General features: G+C 38.9%; 1 protein-coding gene across 6 annotated transcripts in view; it reads left to right on the forward strand.

The window, feature by feature from the left end:
* Positions 1-16,278, forward strand: part of SCMH1 (Scm polycomb group protein homolog 1) — a 224,737-nt gene that overhangs the window by 55,850 nt on the left and 152,609 nt on the right. For 4 of the 6 annotated variants that reach the window (XM_070786754.1, XM_070786753.1, XM_070786755.1 and 1 more), the window contains exon 2: positions 2,550-2,627. The exons of the other annotated variants lie outside the window; for them this stretch is intronic. In XM_070786754.1, coding sequence (XP_070642855.1) covers positions 2,603-2,627 — 25 coding nt within the window. In that variant the 5' untranslated portion in view covers positions 2,550-2,602. The remainder of the gene's footprint in view (positions 1-2,549; positions 2,628-16,278) is intronic. 6 annotated transcript variants of the gene reach the window in all.

The raw sequence follows: 16,278 nt of genomic DNA on the forward strand, positions 1-16,278 counted from the left end.
GGGTGGGAAGCATTGAGACAGTAGCATGAAAACATATACACTACAATGTGTAAAATAGATAGCCAGTGGGAATTTGCTGTATGCCTCAGGGAACTCAGACTGGGGCTCTGTGACAAACTAGAGCAGTGGGATGGGGTGAGAGGTGTTAGGGAGTTCAAGAGGACAGAGACATATGTATAGGGATATATGTATACCTATGACTGATTCATGTTGATGTATGGCAGAAACCAACACAATAAAGCAATTTTCCTTCAATTAAAAATATATTTTTAAAAATACATAACAATTTATCATTTTTACCATTTTAATGCTTAAGTACATTTATAGTGATGTATACCCTTCACTGCTGTCCAACTCCAGAATATTGTCATCATTTCAAACAGAAACTCTGTACCCATTAAATCATAACTCTCCATTCCCCTTCTTTGCCCAGCCCCTGATAACCTCTGTTCTGCTTCCTTTCTCTAGGAATTTCCCTGTTCGAGTTGCCAAGTGCAAATGAAATCATACAGTAGTTAGCCTTTTGTACTAGGCTTATTTCACTGAGCGTAATGGTTTCAAGATTCATCCATGTTGCAGCATGTATCAGAATTTTATTCCTTTTTATAGCTGAATAGTATTCGATTGTATGTATAAGCCTCATTTTATTTATTCATTCACTCATTGGTGGATACTTAGATTGTTTCTACTCTTTTGCTATTGTGAATAATGCTGCTCTGAACATTTGTGTACAGGTAGCTGTTTCAGTCCCTGTTTTCAATTCTTTTGGGAAATATCTAGAAGTGGAGTTACTGGGTCATTTGGTAATTCCATGTTAAACTTTTTAATGTTTTCCACAGCAACTGCACCATTTTTTCATTTCCACTGGCAATTCACAGGGGCTTTAATTTCTCCATATCCTTGCTAGCACTTATGATTTTTCTTTTTTTTTCTTCATAATAACCACCCCAGTGGGTGTGAAGTGGTATCTCATTGTGACTTTAACTTGCACTTTCCTAATGATTAATGATGTTGATTTTTATGTACTTATGGGCCATCTACATAGATAAATGGGGCTTCCCAGGTGGCACTAGTGGTAAAGAACCTGCATGCCAATGCAGGAAATGTAAGAGATGTGGGTTCAATCCCTGGATCAGGAAGGTCCCTGGAAAAGAGCATGGAAACCCACTCCAGTATTCTTGCCTAGAGAATCTCATGGACAGATGAGCCTGGTGGGCTACTGTCCATAGGATCATAAACAGCTGAACATGACTGAAGCAACTTAGCACATACACATAGATACATGGAGAAATACCTATTCAGGTCCTTTGCTAATTTTTCAGTTGGATTATTTGAGGGTTTTTTGTTTTTGTTTTGTCATTGAATTGGAATTCTGTACATAATTCTAGAGATTAGTCCCTTATCAGATAAGTGATTTGCCAGTGTTTTCTGCCATTTTGTAGGTTTTCTTCTCATCCGTGTGATAGTGCTCTTTGATGCACACATGTTTTTCATTTTGATGAAGTTCAGTCTATCTGTTTTTTTTTCTTTTGTTGCCTGAGATTTAGATATCAAATTCCAGAATTATTGCCAAATTCAGTGTCATGGAGATTTTCTTCTGTTTTCTCTAAAAGTTTTATAATTTTAGCTCTAAAGTTTTGGTCTTGATACATTTTGAGTTAATTTTTATATATGGTGTAAGCTAAAGGTTCATCTTCATTCTTTGGCATGTGGGTATCCAGATTTCCTAGCATCATTTGTGAAAAAGAGTATTCTTTTCCCATTGAATGTTGTTGGCACCTTTATTAAAAATCATTTGACTATACATACTTGAGCTTATTTCTGGGCTCTCTATTCTGTTGGTCTGTGTGCCTGTCCTTCTGCTAGTACTCCCCCCACCCCACCCCCCCCCCCACCCCCCGCCACACACACACACACACACACACACAGTTTCAATTACTATGGCTTTGTAGTAAATTTTGAAGCCAGGAATTGTGAGTCTTCCAACATTATTTTTCATTTGCAAGATTGTTTAAGCTATTAGAGGTCCTTGAGATATCATGTGAATTTTAGGATGGCTTTTTCTATTTTTGCAGAAAAACATCACTGGGATTTTGATAGGGATTGCATTGAGTCTGTAGATCTTTATGGTATTGTTGTCTTAACATTAGTCTTCTAATTCATGGATGTAAGTGTCTTTATACTTCATTGTTTCTTTGATTTCTTTCAGCGATGTTTATAGTTTTCAGTGTACAATACTTTGGTTATATGACTGTTATATTTCTCACAATGAATTAATAGAGTAACCTTCTAGTTTATCCATTATTATTTAAAATGAGCTATTAAGGCCCTGAAAAGTCTGTTCTGTTTTTAATAGAATCAGGGTTCTGAACTCAAAAACTGAGGGAAGGATCGTGGAAATTGGAAACTTAACTGAGTTACTGCCCCTGGGAAGCCCTTCTGGGTGTTCAGCCTGCTGGTTTTCTCTGATTAAAACCTAATTTCATTGCAGGTCTCCTTTGATCTACAATTGTTCATATTTCTAATTTTTTTTAATCTTTTGCTTCTAGATTTCTCCATCTTGTTAAGGAGGAAATTCCTATTTGATATAGCTGATGATACCATGCAAAAATCAGATCCTCGAAAAGGTCAGAACCTGTACTTATATATGATAGAAATGAAGAGTTATCTTCTATTAGGCTGTGAATGAATGTATGTGTCACAAAAAGCTGTCAAGTAAATAAAAGTATCTCATCCTTTCTTACCATCTTACCCTGCAATTTCACAAATCCTGCATGTCATTTTGCAGCTCTTTTACAAAGTACTCTTCACATAATTGTCTCAAATAGTCTTTTCTGTAATCTTATGAAACAGGGACTGTTGCTATTCCTGTTCTTTGGAAACAATGAAAGATTAAGAGACTTACTCAACATGTTGTTCCTACAAACTGCAAGATTTTGTCCCGAATCTTTTTGCCTCTAAATCTTACTCTTCTTACTACCTCATAAGTTCATGATCGTTATTAGAATTTAGTAGACATGTAAGTATGGAAGCTGTATGAACATTAAAAATAACATACATGAAAGTCTAAGAAAAAGTTAAAGCCTCTTTATGAGTATAAAATATTATTAACAAATCAGATCATGATATTGAATATTTAAATATGATCTCTAGAATGATCCAGACTCCTCATTATGTATATAACATTGTCTTATTGTGGCAAATGGCACTCTTTGCTGATACTTTCTTTTGTATTCTCATCTTCTTCAGTTTCTGTCATTTGTCTCTGTAGCTTCCCTTACCCCTTTCCATCTATAGTAGCTGCTGGTTATTATCCATACACTTAATCCATTTCCATGTCTTAGTACCATTATACTACATTTCCTTTAACTCAAATACCTATTCATCTTTCTTTTCTGACAATCCTACCTCAGGTCTTATGTGAAGCTTTCCTCCTCTCCCCAAGTAAAGTCAATCATTCCTTTTGCTTTTCTCAGAGCACTTTGTATAGGAAATCTTTCTTATAGCAAAAATCCCATTATATTATGATTGTGTATTTGCGTTGCTGTCTGTCCTGTTAATCTGTTCTTTGTGAGTTCTTTGTGCACATAGACTGGGATTCATTTGTCTTCATGTCCTTGACACTCAGTGTTACTCCTAGGCTTAGCTGTGAATGAAATGACAGTTTTCCTTAAAGAATCTGTACAGTGTTCTAAGTGAGAGACTGACCACATAAAAATATTCAGAAGTTTATAACTATTTGTAAATGAATATAGTACATGTATTTTGAAGTAGAATAATGGAGTGATCACAGCTAGGCAAAGTTATTTAGGGAAGATTCTTCTAGATCCAGGATCAGTAAACTATGGTCCATAGGCAAACTCCTGTCAGGTGCCTGGTTTTGTAAATAAAGGTTTATTGGAATATAGCCATGTCCATTTGTTAATGTGTATGGCTACTGTCATTCTACACTGGCAGAATTGAGTAGTTGTAGCAGAAACCATATATCCCATAAACCTGAAATTTTTTACCCTCTGGCTGTTTTCAAAAAGTTTTCTATTCCCTGCTCTACAAGATAGGTTTTGAAAAGAGGTATGAAACAAAGAGGAATGTGAATTGGTGAAGCATGAGTGTGCATCATAATGCAATGAAAACAGCCATAGTAGTAGGAATGCCAAGTGAAGTTCCACGCTAATCCAGTTTGTCAGAGAGAAGTGTGTTGAAGAAATGAAATGTCAAGAATGCTTTGAGGGTGGACCCAAGATTGGGGTGAGGGAAGACAGGGAGGCATGTCTCCCCACGCCTGGGATACTCACCAGGTGCTAATGGGGGACCTCCTGTGGACAGGCTGAAGGGAGGAGCCCTGGGAACAACCGGGTAAGGGGGAGTGGAGGAAACTTGAACCTTGATGACCAGCAACTGTGGGGTTGCTGGGGGAGGTGGAGTGGCTTTGGTGCCTTGAGTGGTTTGGGCACCTTTGGTCACTGGAAGCAGCATGCCTGCTCACCTGAGAGGGGTAGGGATTCTTTAGGGATCAGAGGATCCACTACGGGAAGCCCCTGGGGCTCCCCTTTCACTCAGTGGTGACTGGGGGGAGGAGTAGTTTGGCACTGGGAGTGGCTTGGGCGCCTTTGGGTGCTGGGAGCAGTGCACCTGCTCCTCTGGGCGGGAGTTGGGGGACCTCTGGTGAGATCAGAAGATTTACTGGGGAAGCCACCCACAATGAGCCACCAGGAACTCCTCAATAACTGCCATAGAGCAGAATAGAGGAAAAAAAAAAAAAAAGAAAAGAATTGAGGACAGTCTCAAAGATCTCTGGGACAGTATTAAATGCACCAACATTTGAATTATAGGGGTCCCAAAATGAAGAGAAAAAGAGTATGAGAAAATATTTGAGGAGATTAGAGTTGAAAAATTCCCTAAAATGGGAAAGGAAATAACCACCCAAGTCCAGGAAACCCAGAGAATCCCATATAGGATAAACCCAAAGAGAAAAGCACCAAGACACATATAAATTAATCAAACTAACAAAAAATTAAGCACAAAGAAAAAAAATATTAAAACCTGCAAGGGGAAAGTTAAAAAATAGCATAAAGAGGAATTCCCAGGGCTTCCCTGGTAGCTCAGAGGTTAAAGAATCTGCCTTCAATGCAAGAGACCTAGGTTCAATCCCTGGGTTGACAGGATCCCCTGAAGAAGGAAATGGCTTATCTACTGCAGTATTCATGCCTGGAGAATACCTACTGAAGCCTGGTGGGCTGCAGTCCATAGGGTTGCAAAAAATCAGACACAACTGAAGCAACTTAGCAGACACATATTCACAAAATCTCCATAAGGCTAACAGCTAATTTTTCAGCAGGAACTATGCAGGTGTTTAAAGTGAAAGAAAAAAATGGTGAAAGAAAAAAACCTGCAACCAAGATTATGCTACCCAGCAAGGATCTCATTCAGGTTTGATGGTGAAATGAAAAGCATTATAGACAAAACCTGAAAGAATTCAGCACCACCAAACCAGCCTTAAAATAAATGCTAAGGATTCTCTAGCAGGAATCACAACAGAAGAAACAGACCACAAAAACAAACCCTAAATGATTAAGCAAATGGCAGTAGGAACATACATGTCAATAACTACCTTAAATGTAAATGGATTAAATGCACCAAGCAAAAAACACAGACTGGCTGAATAGATATGGAAACAAGACCCATGTATATGCTGCCTGTAAGAGAACTCACTTCAGACCTAAAGACACAGACTGAAAGTCAGGGGATAGATAAAGATATTCCATGCAAATGGGAATCAAAAGAAAGCAGGAGTAGCAATACTCATATCAGACAAAATAGACTTTAAAGTAAAAACTTTTACAAGCGTTAAGGAAGGACAGTACATAATGAATGATCAAGGGATCAACCCAAGAAGATACAATGATTATAAATATTTATGCAGCCAACATAGGAGCACCTCAGTACATAAGGCAAATGCTAAGAACCATAAAAGGGGAAAACAACAGTAACACAATAATAGTAGGGGAATTTAACACCCCACTTACACCAATGGACAGATCATCACAACAAAAAATTACTAAGGAAACACAAGGCTTAAACACAAGCCTTAAATGACACATTAGACCATGTGGACCTAATAGGCATCTTCAGGACATTCCATCCCAAAACAGTAGAAGACACATTTTTCTCAAGTGCACATGGAACAATCTCCAGGATAGATCACATCTTGGGTCACAAATCAAGTTCAGTAAATTTAAGAAAATTGAAATTGTATCAAGCATCTTTTCTGAATACAACACTATGCATGAAACTAGATATAACTTACAAGAAAAAAACTGTAAAAAACACAAACACATGGAGGCTAAACAACACACTTCTAAATAACCAACAGGTCACTGAAGACATCAAAAGGAAATTTTAAAAAATACCTAGAAACAAATGACAATGAAAATATGATGACTCAAAACCTATAGGATGCAGTAAAAGCAGTTATAAGAAGGAAGTTTATAGCACTACAAGCCTACCTCAAGAAACAAGAAAAACATCAAACAACCTGACTTTACACCTAAAGCAACTAGAAAAAGAACAACAATAACAGCAACAACAACCAAAAAACCAAAGCCTAGTAGAAGGAAAGAAATCTTAAAGATCAGAGCAGAAATGAAGAAATATTAAAGATGAATAAAACTAAAAGCAGGTTCTTTGAGAAGATAAAATTGACAAACCACATGCAGGCTTGTCAAGAAAAAAGGAAGAGGACTCAATAAAAACAAAAATGGAGACATTACAACAGACAACACAGAAATAAAAAGAATCATAAGGGAGTACTATGAACAACTATATGCCAATAAAAATAGAGAGTCTGGAAGAAATGGACACATTCTTAGAAAAGTACAACCTTCCAAAACTGAACCAGGAAGAAATAGAAATCATGAACAGACTAATCACAAGCACCAAAATCAAAACTAATCAAAAATCTTCCAACAAGCACAAGCCCAGGACCAGATGGCTTCACAGGCAAATTCTACCAAAAGTTTAGAGAAGAGCTAACACCTATCTTGCTCAAACTCTTCCAAAAAACAGCAGAGAAAAGAAAGCCCTCAAACTCATTTTACGAGGCCACCATCACCCTAATACCAAAAGCAGACAAAGATACCACCAAAAAGGAAAATTACAGGCGAGTATCACTGATGAATATAAACGCAAAAAATTCAAAATTTTAGCAAGCACAATCCAACAACACATTAAAAAGATCATACACCATGATCAAATGGGATTTATCCCAGGGATGCAAAGATGCGTCAGTATACACGAAGTAATCAATGTGATACACCATATCAACAAACTGAAGGATAAAAATCATCTGATCATCTCAATAGATGCATAGAAAGCTTTTGACAAAATTCAACACCCATTTATGATAAAAATTCTCCAGAAAGTAGACATAGAAGAAACCTGCTTCAACATAATAAAGGCCTAATAGAATAAAACCAAAGCAAACATTATTCTCATTGGTGAAAATCTGAAAGCATTTCTTCTAAGTTCAGGAACAAGACAAGGGTACCCACTCTTACCACTTTTATTCAGCATAGTTCTGGAAGTCCTATTCATGGCAATCAGAGAACAAAAGGAGATAAATCCAGATTGAAAATGAAGAAGTAAAACTCTTTACTATTTGCAGATGACATGATACTATACATAGAAAACTGCAAAGATTCCACCAGAAAATTATTAATCAGTGAATATTGTAAAGTTGCAGGATGTAAAATTAATACACAGAAATCCTTTGCATTCCTATACACTAACAATGAAAAATCAGAAAAGTTAAGGAAACAATCCCATTCATTGTTGCAACAAAAAGAATAAAATACCTAGGAATAAACCTACCCAAAGAGACAAAAGACCTGTATGCAGAAAACTAGAAGACAGAAAACATAGAAGACATGATGAAAGAAATCAAAGATGACCCAAACAGATGGAGAGGTATTTCATGTTCTTGGATTAGAAGAATCAATATTGTGAAAATGACTATACTACCGAAAGCAATCTACAAATTCAGTGCAATCCCTATCAAACTACCAGTTATGTTTTTCACAGATCTAGAACAAAGAATTTCACAATTTGTATGGAAACGTAAAAGGCCCCGAATAGCCAAAGCAGTCTTGAGAAGGAAAAATGGAGGTAAAGGAATCAACCTTCCTGATTTCAGACTATACTACAAAACTACAGTCACAAAGACAGTATGGTACTGGCCTAAAAACAGAAATATAGAACAATGAAGTAAGATACAAAGCCCAGAGATAAACCTACACACCTAAGGGCACCTTATCTTTGACAAAGGAGGTAAGAATATACAATGGAGAAAAGACAGCCTCTTCAATAAGTCGTTCTGGGCCAATATGGAGAACAGTGTAGCGATTCCTTTAAAAAACTGGAAGTAGAACTGCCATATGACCCAGAAATCCCACTGCTGGGCATGCACACTGAGGAAACCAGGACTGAAAGAGACACGTGTACCCCAATGTTCATTGCAGCACTGTTTACAATAGATAGGACTGGAAGCAACCTAGATGTCCATCAACAGATGAGTGGATAAGGAAGTTGTAGTACATATACACAATGGAATATTACTCAGCTATAAAAATGAATGCATTTGAGTCATTTCTAATGAGATAGAAAAAACTGGAGCCTATAATACAGAGTGAAGTAAGTCAGAAAGGGAAACAGCAATACTGTATATTAATGCATATATAAGGAATTTAGAAAGACAGAAATGATGATCCTATATGCAGGGCAGCAAAAGAGACACAGATGTAAAGAACAGACTTAAGGACCTTGTGGGAGAAGGTGAGAATAGCATTGAAACATGTGTATTACCATATGTAAAATAGATGACCAGTGCAAGTGTGATGCATGAAGCAGGGCACAAAACCGATGCTCTGGGAAAACCCAGAGAGCCATGGGGTGGGGAGGGAGGTAGTTGAGGGGTTCAGGATGGGGTGCTACATGTGCACCTCTGGCTGATTCATGTAGATGTATGGCAAAAGCCATCACAATATTGTATTAATTATCATCCAATTAAATTAACTTTAAGAAAACCTAAAAAAAATAGATGGTGCTGGGAAAACTGGACAGCTACGTGCAAAAGAATAAAAGTAGAACACTTTCTAATACCATACACAAAAATAAACTCAAAATAGATTAAAGACTTAAATATAAGGCCAGAAACTATAAAGTTCTTAGAGGAAAACATAGGCAGTACACTCTTTCACATAAATCACAGCAAGATCCTCTATGACCCACCTCCTACAGTAATGGAAATAAAAGCAAAAACAAATAAATGGCACCTAATTAAACTTAAAAGCTTTTGTACAGCAAAGGAAACAATAAACAAGATCAAACAACCCAGAAAGGGATAAAAAAACTTACAGATGAAACAGCTGATAAAGGATGCATCTCCAAAATATACAAGCAACTCATTCAGCTCAATACCAGAAAAACAAACAATGCAATCAAAATGTGGGCAGAAGATTTGAACAGACATTTCTCCAAAGAAGACATAAAGATGGCTAATAAATGGAAGAAAAAATGCTCAACATCACTCATAATTAGAGGAATGCAAATCAAAACTGCAATGAGGTATCACCTCACATCAATCTGAATGGCCATCATCAAAAAAATCTACAAACAATGAATGCTGAAGAGAATGTGGAGAAAAGGGAACCCTCTTGCACTGTTGGTGGAAATGCAAATTGACATAGCCACTATGGAAAACAGTATGGAGATTCCTTAAAAAACTAGAAATAAAACTATGATGTGACCCAACGATCCTACTACTGAGCGTATATCTTGAGGAAACCATAATCAAAAAAGACACATGTACCCCAATGTTCATTGAAGCACTATTTACAATCCGATCCCATCACTTCATGGGAAATAGATGGGGAAACAGTGGAAACAGTGTCAGACTTTATTTTTCTGGGCTCCAAAATCACTACAGATGGTGACTGCAGCCATGAAATTAAAAGACGCTTACTCCTTGGAAGGAAAGTTATGACCAACCTAGATAGCATATTCAAAAGCAGAGACATTACTTTGCCAACAAAGGTTCGTCTAGTCAAGGCTATGGTTTTTCCTGTGGTTGTGTATGGATGTGAGAGTTGGACTGTGAAGAAGGCTGAGCGCCGAAGAATTGATACTTTTGAACTGTGGTGTTGGAGAAGACTCTTGAGAGTCCCTTGGACTGCAAGGAGATCCAACCAGTCCATTCTGAAGGAGATCAGCCCTGAGATTTCTTTGGAAGGAATGATGCTAAAGCTGAAACTGCAGTACTTTGGCCACCTCATGCGAAGAGTTGACTCATTGGAAAAGACTCTGATGCTGGGAGGGATTGGGGGCAGGAGGAGAAGGGGACGACAGAGGATGAGATGGTTGGATGGCATCACTGACTCAATGGACGTGAGTCTGAGTGAACTCCGGGAGTTGGTGATGGACAGGGAGGCCTGGCGTGCTGCGATTCATGGGGTCACAAAGAGTCGGACACTACTGAGCGACTGAACTGAACTGAACTGAAGACATGGAAGTAACCTAGATGTCCATCGACAGTTGAATGGACAAAAAAGCAGTGGTATATATACACAGAGGAATATTACTCGGCCATAAAAGGAACACATTTGAGTTAGTTCTAATGAGGTGGATGAACCTAGAGCCTATTTATTATACAGAGTGAATTCTGTCATAAAGAGACAAATATTGTATATTAACACATAGTTCAGTTCAGTCTCTCAGTTGTGTCTGACTCTGCAACCCCATGGACTGCAGCATGCCTGGCCTCCCTGTCCATCACGAACTCCCAGAGCTTGCTCAAACTCATGTCCATTAGTCAGTGATGCCATCCAACCATCTCATCTTCTGACATCCCCTTCTCCTCCTGCCTTCAATCTTTTCCAGCATCAGGGTCTTTTCCAATCAGTCAGTTCTTCCCATCAGGTGGCCAAAGTATTGGAGTTTCAGCTTCAGCATCAGTCCTTCCAATAAATATTCAGGACTGATTTCCTTTAGGATGGACTGGTTGGATCTCCTTGCAGTCCGAGGAACTCTCAAGTCTTCTCCAACACCACAGTTCAAAAGCATCAATTCCTTGGTGCTCAGCTTTCTTTATAGTCACAGCTCTCACATCCATGCATGACTACTGAAAAAACCATAACTTTACTAGATGGACGTTTGTTGGCAAAGTAATGTCTCTGCTTCTTAATATGCTGTCTAGGTTGGTCATAGCTTTTCCTCCAAGGAGCAAGTGTCTTAATTTCATGGCTGCAGTCATCATCTGCACTGATTTTGGAGCCCCAGAAAATAAAGTCTCTCACTATTTCCATGGGAAATTGATGGGGAAACAGTGGAAACAGTGGCTGACTTTATTTTTCATGGGGTTGCAAAGAATCGGACACGACTGAGCGACTGGACTGAACTTTTTCCATTGTTTCCACATCTATTTGCCATGAAGTGGTGGGACCAGATGCCATGATCTTAGCTTGCTTTTTTTTTTTAATTTATTTTGTAGTTGAAGGATAATTGCTTTACAGAATTTTGTTGTTTTCTGTCAAATCTCAAGATCAGTCAGTCATAGGTGTACATATATCCCCTCCCTTTTGAAACTCCCTCCCATCTCCCTCCCCATCCCACCCCTCTAGGTTGATACAGAGCCCCTGTTTGAGTTTCCTGAGCCATACAGCATATTCCTTTGTCTGTCTGTTTTACATATGGTAAGGTAAGTTTCCATGTTACTCTTTTCCTACATCTCAGCCTCCCCTCCCCTCTCCCCATGTCCATGAGTCTATTCTCTATTTCTGTTTCTTCATTGCTGCCCTGTAAATAAATTCTTCAGTACCATTTTTGTAGATTCCATGTATATGCATTGTTAAGTCACTTCAGTCGTGTCCGACTCTGTGCGACCCCATAGATAGCAGCCCACCAGGCTTCCCCGTCCCTGAGATTCTCCAGACAAGAACACTGGAGTGGGTTGCCATTTCCTTCTCCAATGCATGAAAGTGAAAAGTGAAAGTGAAGTTGCTCAGTCGTGTCAGACTCTGTGTGACCCCATGGACTGCCACCTACCAGGCTCCTCTGTCCATGGGATTTTCCAGGCAAGAGTACTGGAGTGGGGTGCCATTGCCTTCTCCATATATGTATGTATATATATGCATTAGAATATGGTATTTATCTTTCTCTTTCTGACTCACTTCACTCTGTATAATAGGTTCTAGGTTCATCCACCTCATTAGAACTGACTCAAAGGTGTTCTTTTTTATGGCTGAGTAATACTCCATTGTGTATATGTACCACAACTTCTTTATCCATTCATCTGTCGATGGACATCTAGGTTGCTTCCATGTTGTAGCTATTGTAAATAGCGCTGCAATGAACAATGGGATACATGTGTCTTTTTCAATTTTGGTTTCCTCAGAGTATATGCCTAGGAGTGGGATTGCTGGGTCATATGGTGCTTTTATTCCTAGTTTTTTAAGGAATCTCTGTACCATCTTCCATAGGGATTGTATCAATTTACATTCCCACCAACAGTGTAAAAGCATTCCCTTTTCTCCACACCCTCCTCAGCATTTATTGTTTGTAGACTTTTAATGATGGGCCATTCTGACTGGTATGAGGTGATATCTCACTATAGTTTTGATTTGCATTTCTCTAATAATTAGTGATGTTGAGTATCTTTTCATGTGTTTGTTAGCTATCTGTATGTGTTATTTGGAAAAGTGTCTATTTAGGTCTTTTTCCCACTTTTTGATTGGGTTGTTTGCTTTTCTGGTATTGAGTTGTATGAGCTGCTTGTATATTTTGGAAATTAATCTTTTGTCAGTTGTTTCATTTGCTATTGTTTTCTCCTATTCTGAGGATTGTCTTTTCACCTTATGATGATGAAGGAGAAGGAAGCAATAATACAAATTAACATTGTGTCCACTGTGTGCCAGATACTGTCCTATGTGCTTTATATGTATCCTAGTTATTTTCCCTGCAACTGTATAAGTTAATTGCTGCTGGGGCTGTTTTTATTTTGCCAGTGAGGAGACTGAGGCACAGGGGGTTAAGTTACTTAGCTACAGTTATACAACTAGTAAATGATAGAACCAAATCTGAACCCAGACAATCCGGCGGCAGGGTCTTCATAACAGAATAGGGGAAACTGGGGATATTTGGTAAAAACATCCAGAAGCTTGAAATAAGGTAAAAAGTCTGAGTAATTGGAGCTTCCCAGGTGGTTCAGGGGCTTCCCTGATAGCTCAGTTGGTTATGAATCTGCCTGCAGTGCAGGAGACCCTGGTTCAATTTCTGGGTTGGAAAAATCCCCTGGAGTAGGGAAAAGCTACCCACCCACTCCAGTAATCTGGCCTGGAGAATTCCATGGACTGTATATATAGTCCATGGAGTTGCAAAGAGCTGGACATGACTGAGTAATTTTCATTTTTCACTTTAAGGTGGCTAAAGAACCTGCCTGCAATGCAGGAGACCCCAGAGATATGGGTTCAATCCCTGGGCCAGAAAGATCCCCTGGAGAAGGGCATGGTAACCCACTCTGATATTCTTGGCTGGAGAATCCCATGGACAGGGGAGCCTGGTGGGCTGCAGTCCACAGGTCACAAATTGTTGGGCACCACTGAAGCAACTGAGCACACACAGCACACTGAGTAATTGGGAAAATGGTGCCACCCTGTCATGATAAAGAGTAAACGAACAGACTACAGAAGAATAATGTTAGAAGGCAGATGGTCCAATCAGAAGAGTGTACTATGAATTAGGCAGAATGACAGGGAAAAAGAGGCAGATACATCACACAGTGAGACATGTTACAGTTAGTCATTGAATTTAACCTTGATGAGACCAGAAAGTAGTTCACTTTCCTTATACACATGAAAGCTATTTTTAAATGCCTGAAGAGCTGGCTTACTCAGCTTACTTACTTAGCCATGATTTCCAAGGAAGTAGGGGTCCTTCAACCTCCTATACTAACTATATTACAGTCAGTTCAATGCCCATTCTATATCCAAGAATATTACAGCTGATGGAGGTGTCAAATCATAACACACTATTCCCTCACATTCTGTTGTTCCTCTAGGGGGACGTATTCCCCTCCATCCCCCTATCCTTAGTGTGAATAAGATTTACCCCCTGGACCACTTTTTAAAAATACATGCATATATGTATTAAAGGAATACATAGTAAGTGTAAAAAAAAAAATTACCAACAGAAGTATGCCAAATGAAAAGAGAAAGTTTCCCTCCTATCACCATCTTGCTCTCTCTCGAGAACCTCTATTGAAAGCTTGGTTATATGTGAAACTGTTGTTACTGATGGAGATGTTCTGGGATTCCCTCGTGCTTGTTAAGATGGGAAAAATATAGAGAATCACATCCCTAAAGCCAAGGTCCACTGCCAAGCATGGAAGGAGCTTCATGAGGAGATGTGGGGTCTTCATCACTGGAAGAGTAAGTGAAGAGTTGGTAAAGATGTTAGAAAATTCAAACATTGGCTGTGGTTGGTTGAGTTAGAGGCAGAGGAAGGAGAAAGCATTGAATGACTTTTAATATTGCTTTCAAACCCATAGTTTTGTATTTGTACGAACAGGCTGATCACCCCAAAGACAGGGAAAAACTGCAATGCATCTTTGACATGGTAACTTAAGTGGAAGACAAAGTGATAACAGAAAATCCAATACATAAAATCCAAATTTATAGAACTAGTTGTTCAGTCTCTAAGTCTTGTCTGACTCATGGTGACCCCAAGGACTGTTGCATGCCAGGCTGCTCTGTCTTCCACCATACCCCTGAGTTTGCTCAAATTTATGTCCATTGAGTCGGTAATGCTGTCATCCTCTGCCACCACCTTCCCCTTTTGCCTTCAGTCTTTTCCAGCATCAGGTTCTTTTCCAGTGAGCTCTTCTCATAGAACAAGTTGCTTTGCAGCAAACATTGCACTTATTTTTATAAAGCCTGCTTTTAACTAACCATTTTGGTGTGTACAAAATGTACTTCATTTTTTATTAAAATTTCTATTTACACTTAACCTTTTAGGACTGTGTTTACTGTATAAAATGAAGATGGCACACATTGTTCATTACTCCAAAGAAGGAAGATATTTCAGAGTATCTGCCAGGTTAAATCGTGGTGCATAGGGAGGAAATAATTGATCTAGGTCCCTGCTGCTACTTTCCTCCAGACTCATGATATGAAGGAAATTAAAAGGAACTTCGATGTCCCCTTTCATGAATAATGAAGTTCAACCCATTCATTTTCCAAATGAGGAAAGTAAAACCCAAAGACAATGTCTTACCAGCTCAGAGTCTCACAATAACCTAGCTGGATAAACTGTGTAAAGTGTCCACCACAGTGCCAGTATGTGGTAGATGAAGATGCAGAAGGGAAGTAAGATCATGATAATGATCTTAGTATTTCTTCTGTCCCTCTGTCACTCTTCTGTAAGCTTTCAGAGAGAAAGTTGGCGTTGCAAATAATGTACATTGTCCATTATGCAGACCTTAAGTTGCACTGTGTTGTAATGATGAAAGCAGGAGGTCCATACTCCCATAAAATTATAGGCTCTCAGATTTGGGCAAGACCTCTAAAGGTTACCTAGTCCAGCCTCCCTCTTCCTTCTTATGATTTAGTGTTTCCACCAAGAGGTTATCTTACCTCTACTTCTATACCCACAATGATAGCAAATTCAGACCTTCCCTTCCCAGAGAGCTTCTCCAGCTCTGGCTGCAAAGAATATAATCAGTCTGATTTCTGTGTCGACCATCTGGCAATGTCCATGTGTAGAGTCTTCTCTTGTGTTGTTGGAAGAGGGTGTTTGCTATGACCAGTGCGTTTGCTATGACCAGTGTGTTCTCTTGGCAAATCTCTATTAGCCTTTGCCCTGCTTCATTCTGTACTCCAAGGCCAAATTTGCCTGTTACTCCAGGTGTTTCTTGACTTGCTACTTTTGCATTCCAGTCCCCTATAATGAAAAGGACATCTTTTTTGGGTGTTAGTTCTAAAAGGTCTTGTAGGTCTTCATAGAACCATTCAACTTCAGCTTCTTCAGTGTTACTGGTCAGGGCATAGACTTGGATTACTGTGATACTGAATGGTTTGCCTTGGAACTGAACAGAGATCATTCTGTCGTTTTTGAAATTGCATCCAAGTACTGCATTTCAGACTCTTTTGTTGACTCTGATGGCTACTTCATTTCTTCTAAGGGATTCTTGGCCACAGTAGTAGATATAATGGTCATCTGAGTTAAATTCAC

This window comes from Bos indicus, chromosome 3 (assembly GCF_029378745.1).
Source record: "Bos indicus isolate NIAB-ARS_2022 breed Sahiwal x Tharparkar chromosome 3, NIAB-ARS_B.indTharparkar_mat_pri_1.0, whole genome shotgun sequence".
Taxonomy (NCBI): domain Eukaryota; kingdom Metazoa; phylum Chordata; class Mammalia; order Artiodactyla; family Bovidae; genus Bos; species Bos indicus.